This window comes from Octopus bimaculoides, chromosome 5 (assembly GCF_046866305.1).
Source record: "Octopus bimaculoides isolate indiv1 chromosome 5, ASM4686630v1, whole genome shotgun sequence".
Classification (NCBI taxonomy): Eukaryota; Metazoa; Mollusca; class Cephalopoda; order Octopoda; family Octopodidae; genus Octopus; species Octopus bimaculoides.
In genome coordinates this window covers 116,371,775-116,391,582 of record NC_142932.1, presented here as the reverse complement: position 1 = coordinate 116,391,582, position 19,808 = coordinate 116,371,775, and the positions used below count along the sequence as shown (strand labels likewise).

The following is a 19,808-nucleotide window of genomic DNA, read 5'->3' as shown; positions in this document are numbered from 1 at the left end:
TCCACCGATTTCTCCAACCCCAGCATCCCCATCAAATCTTCATCCGTCCTTTTAACACTTGACCATCTGTGTTCTTATGAATGCTTTGGTTTATGTTTGGAAGGATATCCAAATGTAAAAAAACCACGCCATGGTAAAAAGAAAAACAAAGGGCAGAAAGGAGTCTATGTGGTCACACTATCTGCTAGAAATAGCAACCAAATCGTCCTCAAATCACACTTTGTTTTAAAAACAGATGGAAACACTTAACGATGCCAGAACACATTTGACCATACGTTTGTTCGTTTTGAGCTAATATCATCATTTCCCCACCACCACATCTTCATCACCATCATCAACAATCATCCAAATGCTAAAAGAAATATAAAAAAAATGAAGTCAAACATACCTTGAGGCTTACGAAACTTTTCTCAAGAAGAAACGGTATTCCAGGAAACATATAAACATTACTGATACAGACTAAGGGGTATTTACTTTTCACTTTCGTTTTTGGATGGATGCCAAATTCCAGACGAGACGATTGAGGGATCTTGAGAAAAAAAATAAGAAGACAAGGAAACAGAGAATAATTAATTTCAGACTCCTAGACCGTCAAAACAACATACTCAGTTTCCTATCTTTTATCTTTTACTTGTAATAGGGTTGTGGCCATGCTAGAGCACTGACTTGAAGGGTTCAGTCAAACAAATCGACCCCACTCCTGTTACTTTTTTTTAAACCTGACACTTATTCTATCAGTTTGTTTTGCTGAACTGCTAGTTTATAGGAGCAGCGCCAATTGTCACACACACACACACACATCATCACCATCATCATCATCATCATTTAATGTTGGCCGTTCATGCTGACATGGGTTGGACGGTTTGACTGAGGACTGGCGAACCAGAAGGTGACATCAATCTCCAGTCTGATTTGGCAGAGTTTCTATAGCTGGATGCCCTTCCTAACGCCAACCACTCCGAGAGTGAAGTCGGTGCTTTTACATGCCACCGGCACGAGGCCCAGTCAGGCAGTACTGGCAACGACCATGCTCAAATGGTGTTTTTTATGTGCCACCTGCACAGGAGCAAGCCCGGCGGCACTGGCAATGACCACGCTCAAATGCTGTTTTCCACATGCTACCAGTACAGGTGCCAGTAAGGCAATGCTGGCAACGATCACACTCGAATGATGCTTTTTACATGTCACCAGCACAGGAGCGAATCAGCAGCCCTGGTAACAATCATGCACGGATGGCACTTTTAATGTTCCACTGTAATCGGCCATGTCAGCGATTTTGATTTCACTTGCCTCAACAGATATTTGCAAGCAAAGTTTACTGTCCAATGAATGAAGGATACTCATAAGTGAGCTGGTTATACACCAGTCATAGGTCATGAGTTATAAATATATATATATATATATATATATATATATATCATCATCATCAATATATATAATGAGGGACTCTCATTCAGAGTAAAAGGCAGACTGTATGACGCATGCGTACGAACAACCATGCTACATGGCAGTGAAACATGGGCTGTAACTGCTGAGGACATACGTAAGCTCGCAAGGAATGAAGCCAGTATGCTCCGTTGGATGTGTAATGTCAATGTGAATACCCGTCAGAGTGTAAGTATCTTGAGAGAAAAGCTGAACATTAGAAGCATCAGTTGTGGCGTGCAAGAGAGACGATTGCGCTGGTATGGACATGTGGTGAGAATGGAGGAGGATAGCTGCGTGAAAAAGTGCCACACCCTAACAGTTGAGGGAACCCGTGGAAGAGGTAGGCCCAGGAAGACCTGGGCTGAGGTGGTGAGGCAAGACCTTCGTACATTGGGCCTCACCGAGGCGATGACTACGGACCGAGACCTTTGGAAATGGGCTGTGCGTGAGAAGACCCGGCAAGCCAAGTAAGATCGTTGCCAGTGCCCCTGGACTGGTTCTTGTGCGGGTGGCACATGAGATGCACCATTTTGAGCGTGGCCGTTGCCAGTACCGCCTGACTGGCTCCTGTAGGATTTTCGAGCGAGATCGTTGCCAGTGCCCCTGGACTGGCTTGTGCGGGTGGCACATAAAAGACACCATTTCGAGCGTGGCCGTTTTCGTGCGGGTGACACGTAAAAGCACCCACTACACTCTCTGAGTGGTTGGCGTTAGGAAGGGCATCCAGCTGTAGAAACTCTGCCAAATCAGACTGGAGCCTGGTGTTGCCATCCGGTTTCACCAGTCCTCAGTCAAATCGTCCAACCCATGCTAGCATGGAAAGCGGACGTTAAACGATGATGATGATGATGATGATGATGAATAATTACTATGAAGCATTGTGTAGAATATAATGGATGAGGATAGTTGTGTAAAAAAGTGCCACACCCTAGCGGTTGAGCAAACCTGTGGAAGTGGTAGACCCAGGAAGACCTGGGATGAGGTGGTGAAGCATGACCTTTGAACATTAGGCCTCACTGAGGCAATGACTAGTGACTGAGACCTTTGGAAATATGCTGTGCATGAGAAGACCCAGCAAGACAAGTGAGACCATAACCCGTGGTCTTTACCAGGGGCGTAGCCAGCCCACTTATGCATACCTTTCCATCATTGGACACTAAACTCTGCTTGCGAAGACCTGTTGGAGCAAGTGAAATCGAAACTGAACCAAATTCGATGACTGGCACCCGTGCCAGTGGAGCGCTAACAGCACCATCTGAGCAGGATCACTGCCAGAGCAGCTGTCTGGCTTCCGTGCCGGTGGCAAATAAAAAGCAGCATTTGAGCGAGATCGTTACCAGCGAGGTGGTGGATGGGGTGAAAGTGGTGTGGTGGTGGTGTGGTGCTGGTGCTGCTGGTGGCAACAGCGACAGTGGTAATGGCAGTAACACTATGATGTTAATAATCTTCTTACAATGCTGGATAAAGTGTGTGACTTGAGAATGGGACTACTTCAAAGGAAATTAAATGCCGAATTGATATGTATTGTAATGTTCTTTTGATGATACTGTTCAATCAGACCTCATAAGAAGCTATCATACCTCTAATTAAGAAGCTATCATACCTCTAATTACAAGACATAAGTGATATTTCTTACCCTGGCCAATTTAAAGTGAGGTGAGGAAAGATCATTGACTTTGAAGTATTCCTTAATGAATTCAGCAATGATTGGATTTAAAACTGTTTTCTCATCAAAAGCACGGGCCACAGCTGAAAGCAGAAACAAAACAGATAATGGAAAGCCTCTTTTTTAAAAATAAGACTGAAAGTCAAACATTATCTAACAAATGAACAGGAAGAGATGAAATGGTAGCGGGTGCTTTTACGTGCCACTGGCATGAGGGCGAGTCAGGCGGTACTGGCAACGGCCACGCTCAAAATGGTGTTTTGTGTTTTTTACGTGCTACCTGCACAGGAGCCAGTCCAGCGGCACCGGTCAACGACCTCGCTCGAGTGTTTTCTAGCGTGCCACCGGCATAAATGCCAGTAAGGCGACGCTGGTAACGATCACGTTCAAATGGTGCTATTTACGTGCCACTGGCACAGAAGCCAGACAGCTGTTCTGGCAATGATCACACTTGGACGGTGCTGTTAGTGCTCCACTGGCACAGGAGCCAGTCATCAAATATGGTTCGATTTCGATTTATGCTTATTGAATTTAAAATTTTGAAAACGTGGCTTCTTGCATATTCGGAATCTCCGACATCTAAAACATAGGGGGAAAAAAATTTGGAAAAAGTTCAAAATTTTAGGGGTCAGGACATTTTTTTTTTTTTTGCATATACATAATCTCCAACATCTAAAACATAGGGATCAGAAAATTTTTTTTCAAAAATATGCATTTTTCAAGGAGAGGTACGAAACTGCCTTAGCGACCACCCTTTTATACAGGGTGTCCACAAAGTCTGGGTACATGGGGATTAACACATACTTTAAGAAATTATTATCTCTTATATTTAATTGTTTATGTTATGATTTTATTTACTCCATGTACCCACATGGGGATTAACACATACTTTAAGAAATTATTATTTCTTATATTTAATTGTTTATGATATGATTTTATTTACTCCATGTACCCACATGGGGATTAACACATACTTTAAGAAATTATTATTTCTTATATTTAATTGTTTATGTTATGATCTTATTTACTCCATGTACCCACATGGGGATTAACACGTAATTTTAAGAAATTATTCTTTCTTATATTTAATTGTTTATGTTATGATTTTATTTACTCCATGTATATAAGACTTTGTGGACACCCTGTATATAAAATACTACAATTACCCGTCATTTTTGATGGCACAGGGCCAGTTAGTGATGGTATAAATTACAAGGAAAGAGAACTCAGAACTTACCTTCAAATGTAATGTCGTCATGTGTTGGACCCACACCTCCTGAGGTAATGACATAGGTAAAGCGTCTAGAAAACTCCTTCACTTCATGCACAATTTCATTGATGGTGTCACCAATAACTGATATCTGAAATATGAACATTACTGTCTGTTTAGATGATCTGCCAAACAGAAGTGAATTAAATTACCGTAAATCCTCGAGTATAGTCCGCCCTTAAGTATAATACGCAGGGGATTTTTAGGGGGCTGTACCTCTGAAAAACCTAAACCTTGTGTATAATACGCACCCCTTCTCTAACGTGAGTCAAGGAGGTCTATATAACATCCTTGGTTTGTAAACATATGTACGGTAATGTCCTTTATTATTATTGTATATATAACATAATGCAAACGTGTAGCTTTATTGTGCACTTTGTTAGCAGAAAATAAAGAAATAACAGTAATAACGTCAGTGAAAAATAAATATAGCTTAAGATATTTTCACCCCGACATCACAAAATGCATCTGAATGAACATTGCCGGACAGCAAATAGAGACTCGGACATTGCTTGGAAAATATTTTTCATTTTTAACCTCATATATAGTACGCACTAGGGATTTTGACCTTTAAATCTTGGGATAAAAATGCGGATTATACTCAAGGATTTATGGTATGCTCACAAACACATGTACTGAGATGGCTACGTGGTTAAGAAGTTTGTTTCCCAACTATATGGTATCAGGTTCAGTCCCAGCATGTGGTACCTTGGGCAAGTGTCTTATACTATAGCCCCAGGCTGACTGAAGCTTTGTGTGTGGATTCAGGAGATGGAAACTGAAAGAAGCTTATCCATCATGTATATGTGTGTGTTGATAGGTGCGCATGTTTGCATGTTTTTCTGTGTATGTGTGTGTATACGCTTGCTGGAGTGTGTATGCGTGTGTGCACGTGTATTTGAAATTTTTGCTTTGGTGTCACGTGGTAGTTATAAATAAACATCACCATCATACAAACACATCATATAAATAGTGTCCTTTGTTTTCAATCTTACCGAGAAACATGTCTGGCTATGCAGAAATACTACCTTGCTTGGAAATGGATGCAGGTTGGCAACTGGAAGAGCATCCAGCCAGAGAAAATCTGCCCCAACAAATTCCATTTGGCATATGCAAGTATGGAAAAGTGAATGCTATGACGATGATGATGACAAAAGGGCCACACAGAGAAGGACTGAACTCAAAACCTCAAGGTGGTGACAAGAATTTATTAACCACACAACCAATCCTGTACCTTTTAAGAAATCATTCTTTTTAGGATGGTGAAATCACACCTGCAAAAAATGCTTTGCAGCATTTCGTATGTCTTTACATCCCGAGTTCAAATTCCACCAAGGTCGACTTTACCTTTCATCTTTCAGGGTCAATAAATTAAATACCAGTCAAGCACTGGGGTCGATGGAATTGACTTGCTCTTTCCACAAAAATTGCTGGCCTTGTGCCAAAATTTGAAATTGCTGTTGTTGTTGTTATTATTATTGTTATCGTTGTCGTCGTCGTTGTTGTTGTTGTTATTAGCATTATTATTATTATTATTATTATTATCATCATCATCAAGGTAGCGAGCTGGATGAAATGCTTAGCGGTATTTCACCCATTTTATTGTATATATTGTTATATTCTGAGTTCAAATTCTGCCAAGGGTTAACAAATAATTAATTTAACCCTTTTGCTATCAACCTGGCTAAAACTGCTTCTGGCTCTGTAGTACAAATGTCTTGTTTCCATAAGTTTTGAATTAAAATCTTTCACCAAACCTTAGTCAAAATTGATGTTTCTAACACCAGCTTAATGATAACTAAGTTAATCTACTGAATTCTTTGTTATATTTAAAAGTAATTGAAAGAAACACAGAGCATCTCAAAATAGATGCAGTAACAAAAGGGTTAACAAATGATTAATTTAATCCTTTCGATACCAACCTGACTAAAACTGCTTCTGGCTCTGTAGTACAAATGTCTTGTTTCCATAAGTTTTGAATTAAAATCTTTCACCAAACCTTAGTCAAAATTGATGTTTCTAACACCAGCTTAATGATAACTAAGTTAATCTACTGAATTCTTTGTTATGATGGCCCTGCTCAGTATGTAGAAAAGGAGTAGGTAGTAACTCTATAAGATGTATCCGGTGCAAGCTATGGACACATAAGAGGTGCAGCAACATCAAAGGCAGGTTAACTAGCAAGTTAGTTTTTGTTTGTGGCAGATGTTCAGGTGCAATAAAGACTGCAAACAAACAGGAAACAACTTCTATCTCATTCCAGGGTGAAAAACTAGAGGTAGTCGATAGCTTCCGCTATCTGGGCGACCAAGTTAGTAGTGGGGGTGGGTGCGCTGAAAGTGTAGCTGCTAGAATAAGAATAGCCTGGGCAAAGTTTAGAGAGCTCTTACCCCTGCTGGCGACAAAGGGACTCTCACTCAGAGTAAAAGGCAGACTGTATGACGCATGCGTACGAACAACCATGCTACATGGCAGTGAAACATGGGCTGTAACTGCTGAGGACATACGTAAGCTCGCAAGGAATGAAGCCAGTATGCTCCGTTGGATGTGTAATGTCAATGTGAATACCCGTCAGAGTGTAAGTATCTTGAGAGAAAAGCTGAACATTAGAAGCATCAGTTGTGGCGTGCAAGAGAGACGATTGCGCTGGTATGGACATGTGGTGAGAATGGAGGAGGATAGCTGCGTGAAAAAGTGCCACACCCTAACAGTTGAGGGAACCCGTGGAAGAGGTAGGCCCAGGAAGACCTGGGCTGAGGTGGTGAGGCAAGACCTTCGTACATTGGGCCTCACCGAGGCGATGACTACTGACCGAGACCTTTGGAAATGTGCTGTGCGTGAGAAGACCCGGCAAGCCAAGTAAGATCGTTGCCAGTGCCCCTGGACTGGTTCTTGTGCGGGTGGCACATGAGATGCACCATTTTGAGCGTGGCCGTTGCCAGTACCGCCTGACTGGCTCCTGTAGGATTTTCGAGCGAGATCGTTGCCAGTGCCCCTGGACTGGCTTGTGCGGGTGGCACATAAAAGACACCATTTCGCGCGTGGCCGTTTTCGTGCGGGTGACACGTAAAAGCACCCACTACACTCTCTGAGTGGTTGGCGTTAGGAAGGGCATCCAGCTGTAGAAACTCTGCCAAATCAGACTGGAGCCTGGTGTTGCCATCCGGTTTCACCAGTCCTCAGTCAAATCGTCCAACCCATGCTAGCATGGAAAGCGGACGTTAAACGATGATGATGATGATGATGATTTAAAAGTAATTGAAAGAAACACAGAGCATCTCAAAATAGATGCAGTAACAAAAGGGTTAACAAATGATTAATTTAATCCTTTCGATACCAACCTGACTAAAACTGCTTCTGGCTCTGTAGTACAAATGTCTTGTTTCCATAAGTTTTGAATTAAAATCTTTCACCAAACCTTAGTCAAAATTGATGTTTCTAACACCAGCTTAATGATAACTAAGTTAATCTACTGAATTCTTTGATATATTTAAAAGTAATTGAAAGAAGCACAGAGCATCTCAAAATAGATGCAGTAACAAAAGGGTTAACAAATGATTAATTTAATCCTTTCGATACCAACCTGACTAAAACTGCTTCTGGCTCTGTAGTACAAATGTCTTGTTTCCATAAGTTTTGAATTAAAATCTTCCACCAAACCTTAGTCAAAATTGATGTTCCTAACACCAGCTTAATGATAACTAAGTTAATCTACTGAATTCTTTGTTATATTTAAAATTAATTGAAAGAAACACAGAGCATCTCAAAATAGATACGATAACAAAAGGGTTAATAGTTTCATATGATGTGTACCTTTTTCACTTTCACACCCAAAGTAAATAGCTGCTTGGTAAGGAAATGTGAATTAGTATCAGCAGTTTGACCTTTCAGGATTTCATCACCAATAACTGCAAAACAACAAACAAAACAAAATATAAGAAAAAGACTTTTTGAAGTCCCCAGCTCATAATTTTTGAAGAAATAAATACTTAAACAATTTTTAATTAAATTACTTTGAGAGAGAAACTGTACACAATGTGGCCGTTTTCTTTTTTGATACCAACTAGTGGAAACCACCCCTGGTTCTCTGATACAAACTTCTTGTTTTAAAGTGTCCAAACTTAAACCGTCCATCAAAATATACATAAGATCTATGTGTGTGTCATTGTGTATGTGATTGTCTTCCAAAACACCACTTGACACCCGGTGATGGTGTATTTACATCCCTGTAACTTAGTGGTTCAGCCAAAGAGACTGACAGAATAAGTACCAGATTTAAAAAAAAAAAGATTAAGTACTGGAGCACTGCCTTGAAGAATTTTAGTCCAATGAAAATGTGGAGGGGACAGGAGGAGGAAATTGGGAGGGTTAGCTTGAAAAGGGAAGACGCCCAAAACTGGACAAGATGGCAAGATGGTGTGAGGGCAGTTGCTATGGCATTGAGGTAGTAAAAAATATAAAACCATTACAAGTTAGAATAAACATAAAACAATGTTTTATGGGGGTGTCTATTTACTTCTGTCACGTCTGTGTGTATCCACTACTCTGTAAAGTGATTGACTTTAAGGACATCGAACTGTAGAAACCCTGCCAAACTGTTCAATTCATACCAGTATGGAAGATGGATGTTAAATGATGACGATGACGATGATGATGATGATGATGATGACTACATGTATTTCTTTTTCTTTTTTTATGCTTTCAAGATCATTCACGGTCAGTTTACTTTATTGATTCTAAAGAAATGAAGGAAAAAAAAAAATGTTATAATTTTGTTACACGCAATTACGATTAATAAAACAAAATAAATAATACATTCTAGGGTGTGGGGGTGACGTTCAATTAATTTTTATAACAGAATCGTGACAGCATCGGACAAAATACCCAGTGATATTTGGAGCATTTTAAGTTCTGAGTTCAAATTCTGTCTTGGCTAATTTTGCCTTTTATTTTTCCAATAGTCAAGCGCTGGGTTGATTTATATTCTTATACTAGCAGAGATACCCGGCGTTGCCTGTGTTACATGCAGTTGAAGAATTAGACTTTTCTTTTGTATTTTCTGTAATGAACTGGAATATCTATGATTCGATTTTCATCAAAATTGCAGATGAGGGTTCTTTCCCGCTTTACACACCGTAAAAAAATTGTAATCATGACACATGTATCCCATACTACTGATCTTTATGTGCAGATTCCAGAATTCCAGTCTTATGGAACCTGTTAAAAGGATTTTCCTCCTGAAAAATGGAGATCATGGAGCTCTAAAATGTGGGAGTTAAGGCCCCTATTGGGGGTGGGTGTCTTAATGTCAACCAGAGAAGTTGAATTGTTGAGAATCTTTTTAAGTTGGGTCTTGTATGTATTGTTCAAATTTCTTTGAAATAGAAAATATATGTATGTTCACTGGGTTTGTAAAAGAGAGCAAAGCTACAGGAAACCAAAAGACGAATGATCACAATAAGCAGTCAGCTACCTTACCTTCGTCGTTACTACTCCCCAATGTAGGATTCCTCACCATACAAGTGACAGGCACAGCCATAAGATGCATTACAGATCTATAGCAATTGGAAGGGCGTGACCCAACTGAAATATTAACAACTGTGTGATGTGAGGGCTAAAGGGAAATGAAAGTGTCACCTCTGGAGTTTGCAAATGACCACTATATCGATAGGTAACTGGATAGAATAAATTTACAATCTATAAATGTCTTTCAATAACCAGTCACTCATCTGGGAAGGCCTTGAAATCAATGTTACCATCGGAGGACTATGGGTGACCCAGTGATAATAAAAAGACTCAAAGGAGGTCAGCAACCAAATAACTTTACTCAACACTTTGCAATTGAATCAGTGGAGGCAAAGATGCCTCTCATTTACTTGACAATTTATGCACCACATTGCAGAAATCACAATCTAAGTATATCTCAAAGCAAACTGTTACACTGTTGTACCATTGAATTACAAATAACGCTCATCTTTTATGCTCGGGTGACCCTACAGCTTCCAAGAGTACAAATGTATTCGTCTTTGCTTAGATAAAATAACTAAATTGTGGGTGTCAAGTCCCCATGAAGGGGTCTTTCTAACTTCTAAGAAGATGAAATTTTAGAAATATTACTTCATTTGTGTGTAATATCTATGGTTAAAATTTCATCAACAGCAAAAATATATGAATTTTCATGAGAGTTATGGCCCTTATCCATAGAATATAATTACCAAATTTCATAAAGATCCATTCAGTACTTTTGCCATAGTTTTGGATCATAAAAAATTACTAAAATTTGGGAGATAAGGCCCCCATTAGGTAATGTTAGAATCCTCATGAGAAGTGGAATCTTTGAGAATATGCCTTGATGTGTGTCAATTACCCGAGGTTGAAATTTCATGAACATGGAAAATTTATGAATTTTCATGGGTGTTCTGCTCCCTTTGAGCCATCTCAAATTCAAACCAAACATACTGCATTATACCCACCCTTATGCATTGAATCTAAGTTCCAAATATCATAAGGATACATTCAGTAATTTTGATCCGTGAAATTGTATGAAGCACACAGCATTACCCTTCTGAGGCTTGAATTTTGTGTCCCAAATTTCATTAGGATCGGTGCAGTAGTTTTTGAATGTATAAGTAACAAACGAACACACATAAAGACATTGACTTTTATATAATAGATATGAATATGCACATATACATACATGTGTGTGTGTATTATATATATATATATATAATATATTATATATAATATATTATATAATATATTATATATAATATATTATATATATATATATATAATAATTGACTTGAAACCATGGTACAGAATATAGATTGGTAAAAGTTTTTATTTTTCATTTCCTTTCGAAATTATCCCTAACTTTTGTGGTATGTAGTATTTTTGCTGCTATTTCTAGCGAGTAGATGTCCTATTATAGGCGTCTCTGCATTTCTAATGAATAATACATAGTCTATTGACTGTTTTTACTCTCGCTAGGCCACTGGTGGTAAATAAAATTTCTAAAATTTTCTTTGCCACTCTATAATTTATTAATATATATATATATATATATATATATATATATTATATATATCGTTTGTTTAACGTCTGCTAGCATGGAAAGCGGACGTTAAACGAACGATATATATATATATATATATATACACGCACACACTCAGATAGATTGATAGATACAACTGAGTGGGCAAACAAAAATATGAGACAGTGCCTAGTGCTTTTTTTTTATTTTGACAAGCCTGGTACTTATTCTGTCAGTTTCTTGTCAAACCAGTAAGTTATGGGGATGTAAATAAATGAACAGCAGTTGTGAAGCATCGATGAGGGAGAAACACAGAAACAAAGACACACATACACTTAGATATATAGATATATATACGATTGATTTCTTTCAGTTTCTGTCTACAAAATCCAATTACAAGGCTAGTACGCTATTTTTTGTTTAATTTTTGTGACGGGATGGGCGGGGTGCGGACTCGGATAATTCACACGATCCAGTAACTCGGGTCAAACACTGGAGTTCAAAGGTCAAGGTCTCATTTTTCCGAGTTCATCCTTCACCCCGCAAAAAATCGCCAGTGCGCATTTTTTTTTTTTTCCATTTTCGTTTACTACATGTTGTTTAATACCTATTACACTATTTTTTTTTTTTTTTTTTTTCCATTTTTGACCGGGTGTCGAAGTGAGGTTACGGGATCGTGTGAATTATCCGAGTCCTCACCCATCCCATCCCGTCACAAAAATTAAACAAAAAATAGCGTAGACACAAGGCCTGAAATTTTGGGGGAGGGGGGGCCAGTCGATTAGATCGACCGCAGCATGCAACTGGTACTTAATTTATCGACCTCGAAAGGTCGAAAGGCAAAGTCGATCTCGGCGGAATTTGAACTCAGAACGAAGCGACAGGCGAAATACCACTAAGCATTTCGCCCAGCGGGCTAACAGTCTGTCAGTTCGCCGCCTTTAAACCGCTTCAATAAGGTTTTATACGAAGCATGAGAGGCCCTTTTCCTAGCAGCAGGTGTTAGAAAATTCATCATAAATCGCATTAAACCACAGAAGAATAGTTTTAAAAACGTGTAGTACAAAATGCATTGAGCCAAAGGTACTCACATGATGTACCACAGATTTTAAATATATAATTTAAGTGTTTAAAAAATTCCATACTAAAACTTGAGCGTCGTCAAAAACTTGTTATTCATAACTATGTTTAACACAAATACGATTAATATAGTTTTTATATTTCGCAAAAGCTTTAACTATAAAAAGAACTTCTTTCGTAAAGTGCTTCTATAATTTTTTTTTACATTAGTTTCATTGTGCCACTAAGTAAAAAGAAACAAAAAACTGAAAAGCGTTATACTAAATAAGTTAAGAAAATTTTATCGATCGAAAGTTCGAGTAAATTAAAGAGAAAGTACAAAGTTTATATTAAGAGTCGGACCTATTAGAGTGTAAGAAAAAATTAGTAAAAACCTTATATAATTATGACGTTACACGTGCCAATCAAAAATTTTTTTTAAAAAAGGACATATTACCTGAATGCTTACAAGTTGCCCCTAAGCTTCTTTTATATATATACACATATGTTTGTTAAGAGTTAAAACACCTTAGTACATACCTGTAGTAGAACAGACAGATCTTGAAACTTATCTCTTTATACATTTACTGCTGCGCATCCGCGATTGATATCGCTAGTATAAAGGCCAAACTATCGGTAGACAGCAGTGACTGCTAACTCGACAGGTCGGACAATGGACATGAGCGATCGGCCTCTTTGAGCCCTGTTTTTCATATATATATATATACAATCTGTATTTGAACATTCAAATAACTGTTCAGCACACATGAGCATGAACTGTTCTTCTGTCGAGAGTTGAATGAAATGTTTCACACGCTTCAGATAAATTATGCATGGATGAACCATGCTATACCCACCCGCTTCACACACTACGTTCTATGACGTCCTGTACCCATATATGCATATATATGAAAATATGTACACACATATATATATATATATATCTATATATATATATATATATGTATGTGTGTGTGTGTGTGTGTGTATATATATATGTGTGTATATATATATATATATATATATATATATATACATATATATATATATATATATATACACGTGTGTGTGTACATACATATATATATATATATATATATATATATATATATATATATATATATATATATATATATATATATATATATATACACGTGTGTGTGTACATACTTACATTTATATATATATATATATATATATATATATATATAAGATAATAAGAGTGAAAAAACTACAGAAGGCTTGTGTTACATGGTTAAAGTATATATTTAAATTATGTCAGAAAAATGTTATAAAATCTTTTTGGTATATAAACATTGTATTTTGAGAAATAACCGGTTTCGTGTTGTCTTTTCAAATTTCTCTACTTCATTGTAACGTGTTCTCAAAATACAATGTTTATATACCAAAAAGATTTTATAACATTTTTCTAACATAATTTAAATATATACTTTTTTTTTTTTTAAAGTTTCAGCTTAGAGCTGCGGCCATGCTGATGCACCACCGTGTTGCTACACTGTTATTACAGGGAGCCTCTTACAATATGTGGCACTTGGTGAAGAATGGAGTTTGATTTAGCAACCCTCATTTGCACCTCCTGCCGCGATGTAGGTTCATCTGGGACTCTCGATAGGAAGAGGTCCAGCTTTGATTTAAAAACTCCTACATCTACTTTGTGCAGATTCCTCAGGCTCTTTGGGAGAATATTAAAAAGCTGTGGGCCCCTGAATCCCAAGCTGTTGCAGTAACTGGTTCTGAAGCGCGATGGCATTGCTGGGATCTTTGGCACTATTATATTAAGAGGTATTATATTAAAAAAAAAAGTTAAAATAAAAAGTTATTGCCAGGAACTTGGACTCCTCGCCAAACAAATCCGTTGCCTCTCTTGTAAAACTATACTGAGCAAAATTTAGAAAATGAAGCGGGCCGGAAGATCTCACTCAGAGCCCAGGTTTTAGTGCAACAAGAAAAGTTGTAAGAAGTCGGCGATAAACCAAATACCACTTTCGGAAAGGAACTTCGTTTGGCCATAGCAATTTGTCAGGCGAGAAGTTAAAATAAAGTGAACATTTTGAAATGCCGATTTTTGCCAGTTTTTTTTTTTTTTTTTTTTAGATTTGCAATCTTGGTACTCGAAAACGGGTGTTTCTGTAAAATAAATAAATAAATAGATGGATAAAAATAAATAGGTAATAAAGGGGGATCGCCAGCCCGCTAAGTTGCGGGGACGTAAACAAACCAACACCGGTTGTCGTTGCCAAGCAGTAGCGGGTAGCAAATACACACTGACATACAAAAGCGTCAGTACAAGTGAAACCTCAGTACTACTTAAATACGGAGGTCCCTAAAAACTAACCCTAACCTCACGGGGGCTTCTGTATTTAAGCAGTGCCTGAAACCTCTTTCATGGAAGTATAAGAGAAGGCGTTGCTCGTTTAAATTAAATTATCAAATAACGAAGATAGAGTCTATCTTACTCTTAGTCGAGCAAATCGACCCCAGGACTTATTTTTTGTAAGCCTAGTACTTATTCTATCGGTCTGTTTTTGCCGAACCGCTAAGTTACGAGGACGTAAACACACCAGCATCGGTTGTCAAGCGATGTTGGGAGGACAAACATATACACACACATACATATACATATATACGACGGGCTTCTTTCAGTTTCCATCTACCAAATCCACTCACAAGGCTTCGGTCGGCCCGAGGCTATAGTAGAAGACACTTGCCCAAAGTGCCACGCAGTGGGAATGACTCCGGAACCATGTGGTTGGTAAGTAAGCTACTTAACACACAGCCACTCCTACGCCTATCTTAAAATATATCTGTTACAAAAAATAACATATCTAAGGATATTTAGTTCCGTGCTATTTATTGTATTTTTATTTCTGTTATGATGAGATCTAGAACCAAGAAGAGAGACGGACAGATATGTTCAAAATTCAAAGTCCAACATGTGTTAGGAAACGATACACAAAGTAAAACTTGTTTACTTTAAAGATGATTCATAGTTGTAGATGGGACTCTTGCAAACATTAACATAATTAGCTCTTTACCAATTAAGAAATTAATAAATGCTTCATTATTTTGCATGCATCTTATATCGGTTTCTGTGCGTGTGTATGTGTACATATACATATGTACCTATAAATACACACATGCGTATATATAGTCGTCTCAGAATCTAAAGTCCGAAAAAATAAGCACTCATATTTATTAGTAGGGGTGACTGCGTGGTAAGAAGCTTGCTTCCCAACTACATGATTCCGGGTTCAGTCCCACTGCCTGGCACCTTGGACAAGTGTCGTCTACTATAGCTTCGGGGGTTAATGTTTACAAGTACTTGTTAACATTAACCGCTTCGGGTCAACCAAAGCCTTGTTTGTGGATTTGATAGATAGAAACTGAAAGAAACCCATCGTTTATATATGCGTGTATTATTGTGTGTGTGTGTGTTTGTCCCTCAACACCGCTTGATAACCGGTGATGGTGTATTTATGTCCCCGTAACCTAGCGGTTTGGTCAAATAGACTGATAGAATAAGTACCAGGCTTTAAAAAAAATAAGTACTGGGGTCGATTCGTTCGACTAAATTTCATTAAGCCGGTGTATCAGTATGACCGCAGTCTAATGTCTGAAAAACAAGTAAAAGACATAATAATATATTAATCGAAGCATACAGTATTACTGATCCATTTCAGTCGATCTTAGCATATATATTTTGGATATATATCCTGGTGAGGGCCGCTTTTTGGGGTTACCCTGAGTTTCCCGTCCATAAACTGTTTAACTTTATGGCGTATCTATATGATCCAGACCTACCCACTTCATATTTTAAAAAGGTCATAGGCCAATAGGTTTTGACGGTCTGAAGATACGCCATAAAGTTAAACCCATTATGGACGGGAAACCCAGGGGAAAATATAGACTGCTCTACTTCTTAGAATGTGCTTCTTCTCCGGGTTTATGTTTTTGTAAAACGATATATGCGCACGCACACACACACACACACATATCAGATGAAGTTCAGTTGTATTTAGTTACAATGTCACAGAAATACGTTACTTTTTGACATTTCACATAAACATGTGTTCTTAACACACTTAAATGACTTTTTTACGATAATGCAATTGTTTCACTTTCAGCACCTGGTCTCAGATCTGTACGTGTGTGTAATTGCGTGTATATGTGTATCTAAATATTCAATATATATACATAAATATATATATATGAAAGTACTTATGCGTGTGCGTATGTAGAGAGACAGATAGATAGTTAAAGTTACATAAGGCCGATCTATGGGATTACCCTGAGTTTCACGTCCATAAAGCGCTTAGCTTTACAGCATATTGTCACATCCCAAACTTGTTTGGCTTTAGATATATATATACAAATAATATGTGAGTATATGCATATATACGTACATGTACGTACATACCTACATCTACATGTATATATAGATGTATATCTGGGTACAGGACGTTGCGAAAAAACGAGGACAAAATGATAAACAGAGTACAGAAAACACACAGGCCACATAGAGAACATTTCCTTCATCAGCTGCCACCATTCTAAATCTAAGCGTTTCGAAGAGTTGACCCAGAGGTTTCAGGTAATGCTGAGTAAGTGCTATGTATAGATTGTAGTTAAGCTCCAGGTTCGGTGATTATGCGAATAAGGGGTCCAACGTAGGTCATGTATCAGCGTGTGTATATAAGGATTTACTTTTCGTAATGAGATTAAAAAAAAAACCAAGGCTGTGTATAATATAGAACATTGATGAATAGAAGGTCTTACAGCTATATTATACACACCCTTGATTTTTTTATCTCATTACGTAAAGTAAATCCCTATATATATTATAAATATATATATATATATTTGCTCACTAAGTATTAATAGGCAAAAAAAAACAGATGCTCATATATTAGCTGATAAAGTGGGTATATTAATGATAATATATAAATAATGATTATATAATATACATATGTATAATTCAAAGAAAGACAATTATTTGCAAAAAATTAATGACATTCCAAAGAAAGACTAAATGAAGAATAAAGAGATGTCAGAGAGAAAGAAGTGACATGAATAATATGAGATGGAACCGAGTGTGGATAAATGGTATAAATCTTACGTACTTATTATTCCGGCTGTATATGTGGGTTCCTGTTTAATTGGAGAAAAACCACTTGTAGAACTCGAGACATCTGTGACAGTGTCGGGGCGATCGTCACATTTAGACGTGTCAGATGGCGATGCCATGCTGCCGGTTCCGGATCTTGCATTCGGCTGAGGAAAACTAAGGCACCGACTGATAAATGTGGTGGGGGCAGGAAGAAGGGCAGCAATTGAGGGGGTGCGAAAGAAAATGTGACCTAACGGTTTATGTAAAGGTGAAAGCATGAATCGAGTCATTTGATTTAGAAATGTTTTAAATGCTTTCTTTCGTGAGCATTTTATCGTTCATTGTAGCTGTTTCATAAAGGGAATTCCGTGTAGTAAATCTGATAAAAGAATGGTCGAAAAATTAATGTGAAAGTTCCAAAGTAAATAAACAATGTTGATAAGGAGATGAGAGAACGGCGAGTAAGTTATCTCCCTTGGTGTTTTAGAGCTCTGAAAAAAAAGAAATTAAAAAAGTGAAGTAAGAAGTAAATAAAGAGAAATGGAAGAATGAATGAATGAGAAGACGGAATGATGATTGAGAAAGAATATGTTTAGGTGATATAAATATCGGAGACGCTTTGCCCTACGCAGAAACTGCAGGAGCTACTCAGAGGTATTGCAAGCTCGACGGAGGTAAAGAATACGTACACCACCCAATTTTTGGCGTAGCAAAAACCCTAGCCCTAGCCCTAACTCTAAACACCGGGTGTACGTATTCTTTACTTTCGCCGCAAGCTCTTCTGGCTCCATCGCAATATTGAAAACTTGTCTAGGCACTGTCATGGTATTAGCTGTCAGAATTGAAAGTAGAACTGACAAGGAACGTTACTGCTGGTTTGAGTTGATTCTTTGGCTACTGACAGCTAATACCATGACTGGCCGGAGCGAGCTATCTGTCTGTCTGCCTGTCTAGCTAGTCGTGAGTGGTCGATCCTATTATTTTTAAACTTCATTTGTTTTCTATTTTGATAAATGCTCTCTGTTGAAAATTATCTTTTTATATTTTAAATAATTTGCAATTTCAGAAAATATATTTTTATATTAAATTTGCATTTTCTAATTTGATAAATTCTACGGACACAAACAGAGGTGAACGAGTGATAGATAGATAGATAGATAGATATAGAGAGAGATAGACAGACAGACAGACAGATAGATAGCTCCGGCTAGTCAGTAGCCAAAGAATCAACTCAAACCAGCAGTAACGTTCCTTGTCAGTTCTACTTTCAATTCTGACAGCTAATACCATGACAGTGCCCTTGTCCATATCATCAACAGGTATCTCAGTGTCACAAGCGTTTCGCTCCATACTCTGTAGACTTCGCCTGAGTGCGACTGACAGCGGGGACTAAATCAGTCTTCCTCTGCGGAAGGGTTCAACTTGCGGTGGCCCCCGTTTTAAAAAAGATCCTTAATGTTTACTACTTCAAACACTAGAGTTGTTTACATGGTCGATCTTTCGAAACGAAAGATTGCCGTTTACATGGATGAAAAGTGTTAGTTTTATAATTTTTTGAATGCAAATAATAATAATATCTAATGTCTTTGAATATATCTTCAAATCCATCATTAAAAAAGGTATAATGCCACGTAATCCCGATTAAATAAGAAATGTGTGTAATGTGTACTGATGTCTCTTTTAGTTCTTCGTTTAAACACACGTCCACAGCTCATGAACATAGTTGGCAGCTGCATGCATAACTAGATCGATGAAGTACAGTGAATGATTGACCGCCAAGTGCTGAAAATCAATTTGATTGCAAAGCCAAATGCGATGAAGAAAGCTTTAATTTTGCATTCAACTAATTGTTCCATGTATTCGCAATTAATAATTTTATTCCTCTTCTATTAACATTCGATACATTTGAATAGACAATAGCCATGCTTTGCTTACACGTAAGGAATATAATCAAAATGTTTGGCGGATTCTAGAAACACAATATTAACGTCACAAAATTATAGTATTGTGTCATCCCATAAATAATGCGGTTTTTTCACTTGCATGAACTAAAAGTCGGAGGGGGACGGGATAAACTATTTGCATCAACTCGCTATGAAAACAGGTAGTAATTTTACCTTGTACTTATTCGTAGCGCAAGTTTTGAAGAGTGCAGTTCGATTTTAATAGTTATTTTTTAAAGCTATAATGGAATTCACAAAGAGCATATTCAGCATATTTTGCT

The 19,808-nt window shown here is 37.7% G+C and overlaps 1 protein-coding gene across 2 annotated transcripts in view; it reads right to left on the bottom strand.

The window, feature by feature from the left end:
• The window catches only part of LOC106877219 (bifunctional FAD diphosphatase/FAD synthase), a 73,593-nt gene extending 55,546 nt beyond the window's left edge, over window positions 1-18,047 (bottom strand). For both annotated transcript variants that reach the window (XM_089353019.1, XM_089353021.1), the window contains exons 1-5: window positions 17,598-18,047; window positions 8,178-8,272; window positions 4,332-4,455; window positions 3,065-3,177; window positions 389-529 (exon numbers count right to left, since the gene is read on the bottom strand). In XM_089353019.1, the coding sequence (XP_089209145.1) occupies window positions 389-529; window positions 3,065-3,177; window positions 4,332-4,455; window positions 8,178-8,272; window positions 17,598-17,874 (750 nt within the window). In that variant the 5' untranslated portion in view covers window positions 17,875-18,047. The remainder of the gene's footprint in view (window positions 1-388; window positions 530-3,064; window positions 3,178-4,331; window positions 4,456-8,177; window positions 8,273-17,597) is intronic.
• Window positions 18,048-19,808: the final 1,761 nt, after the last annotated feature.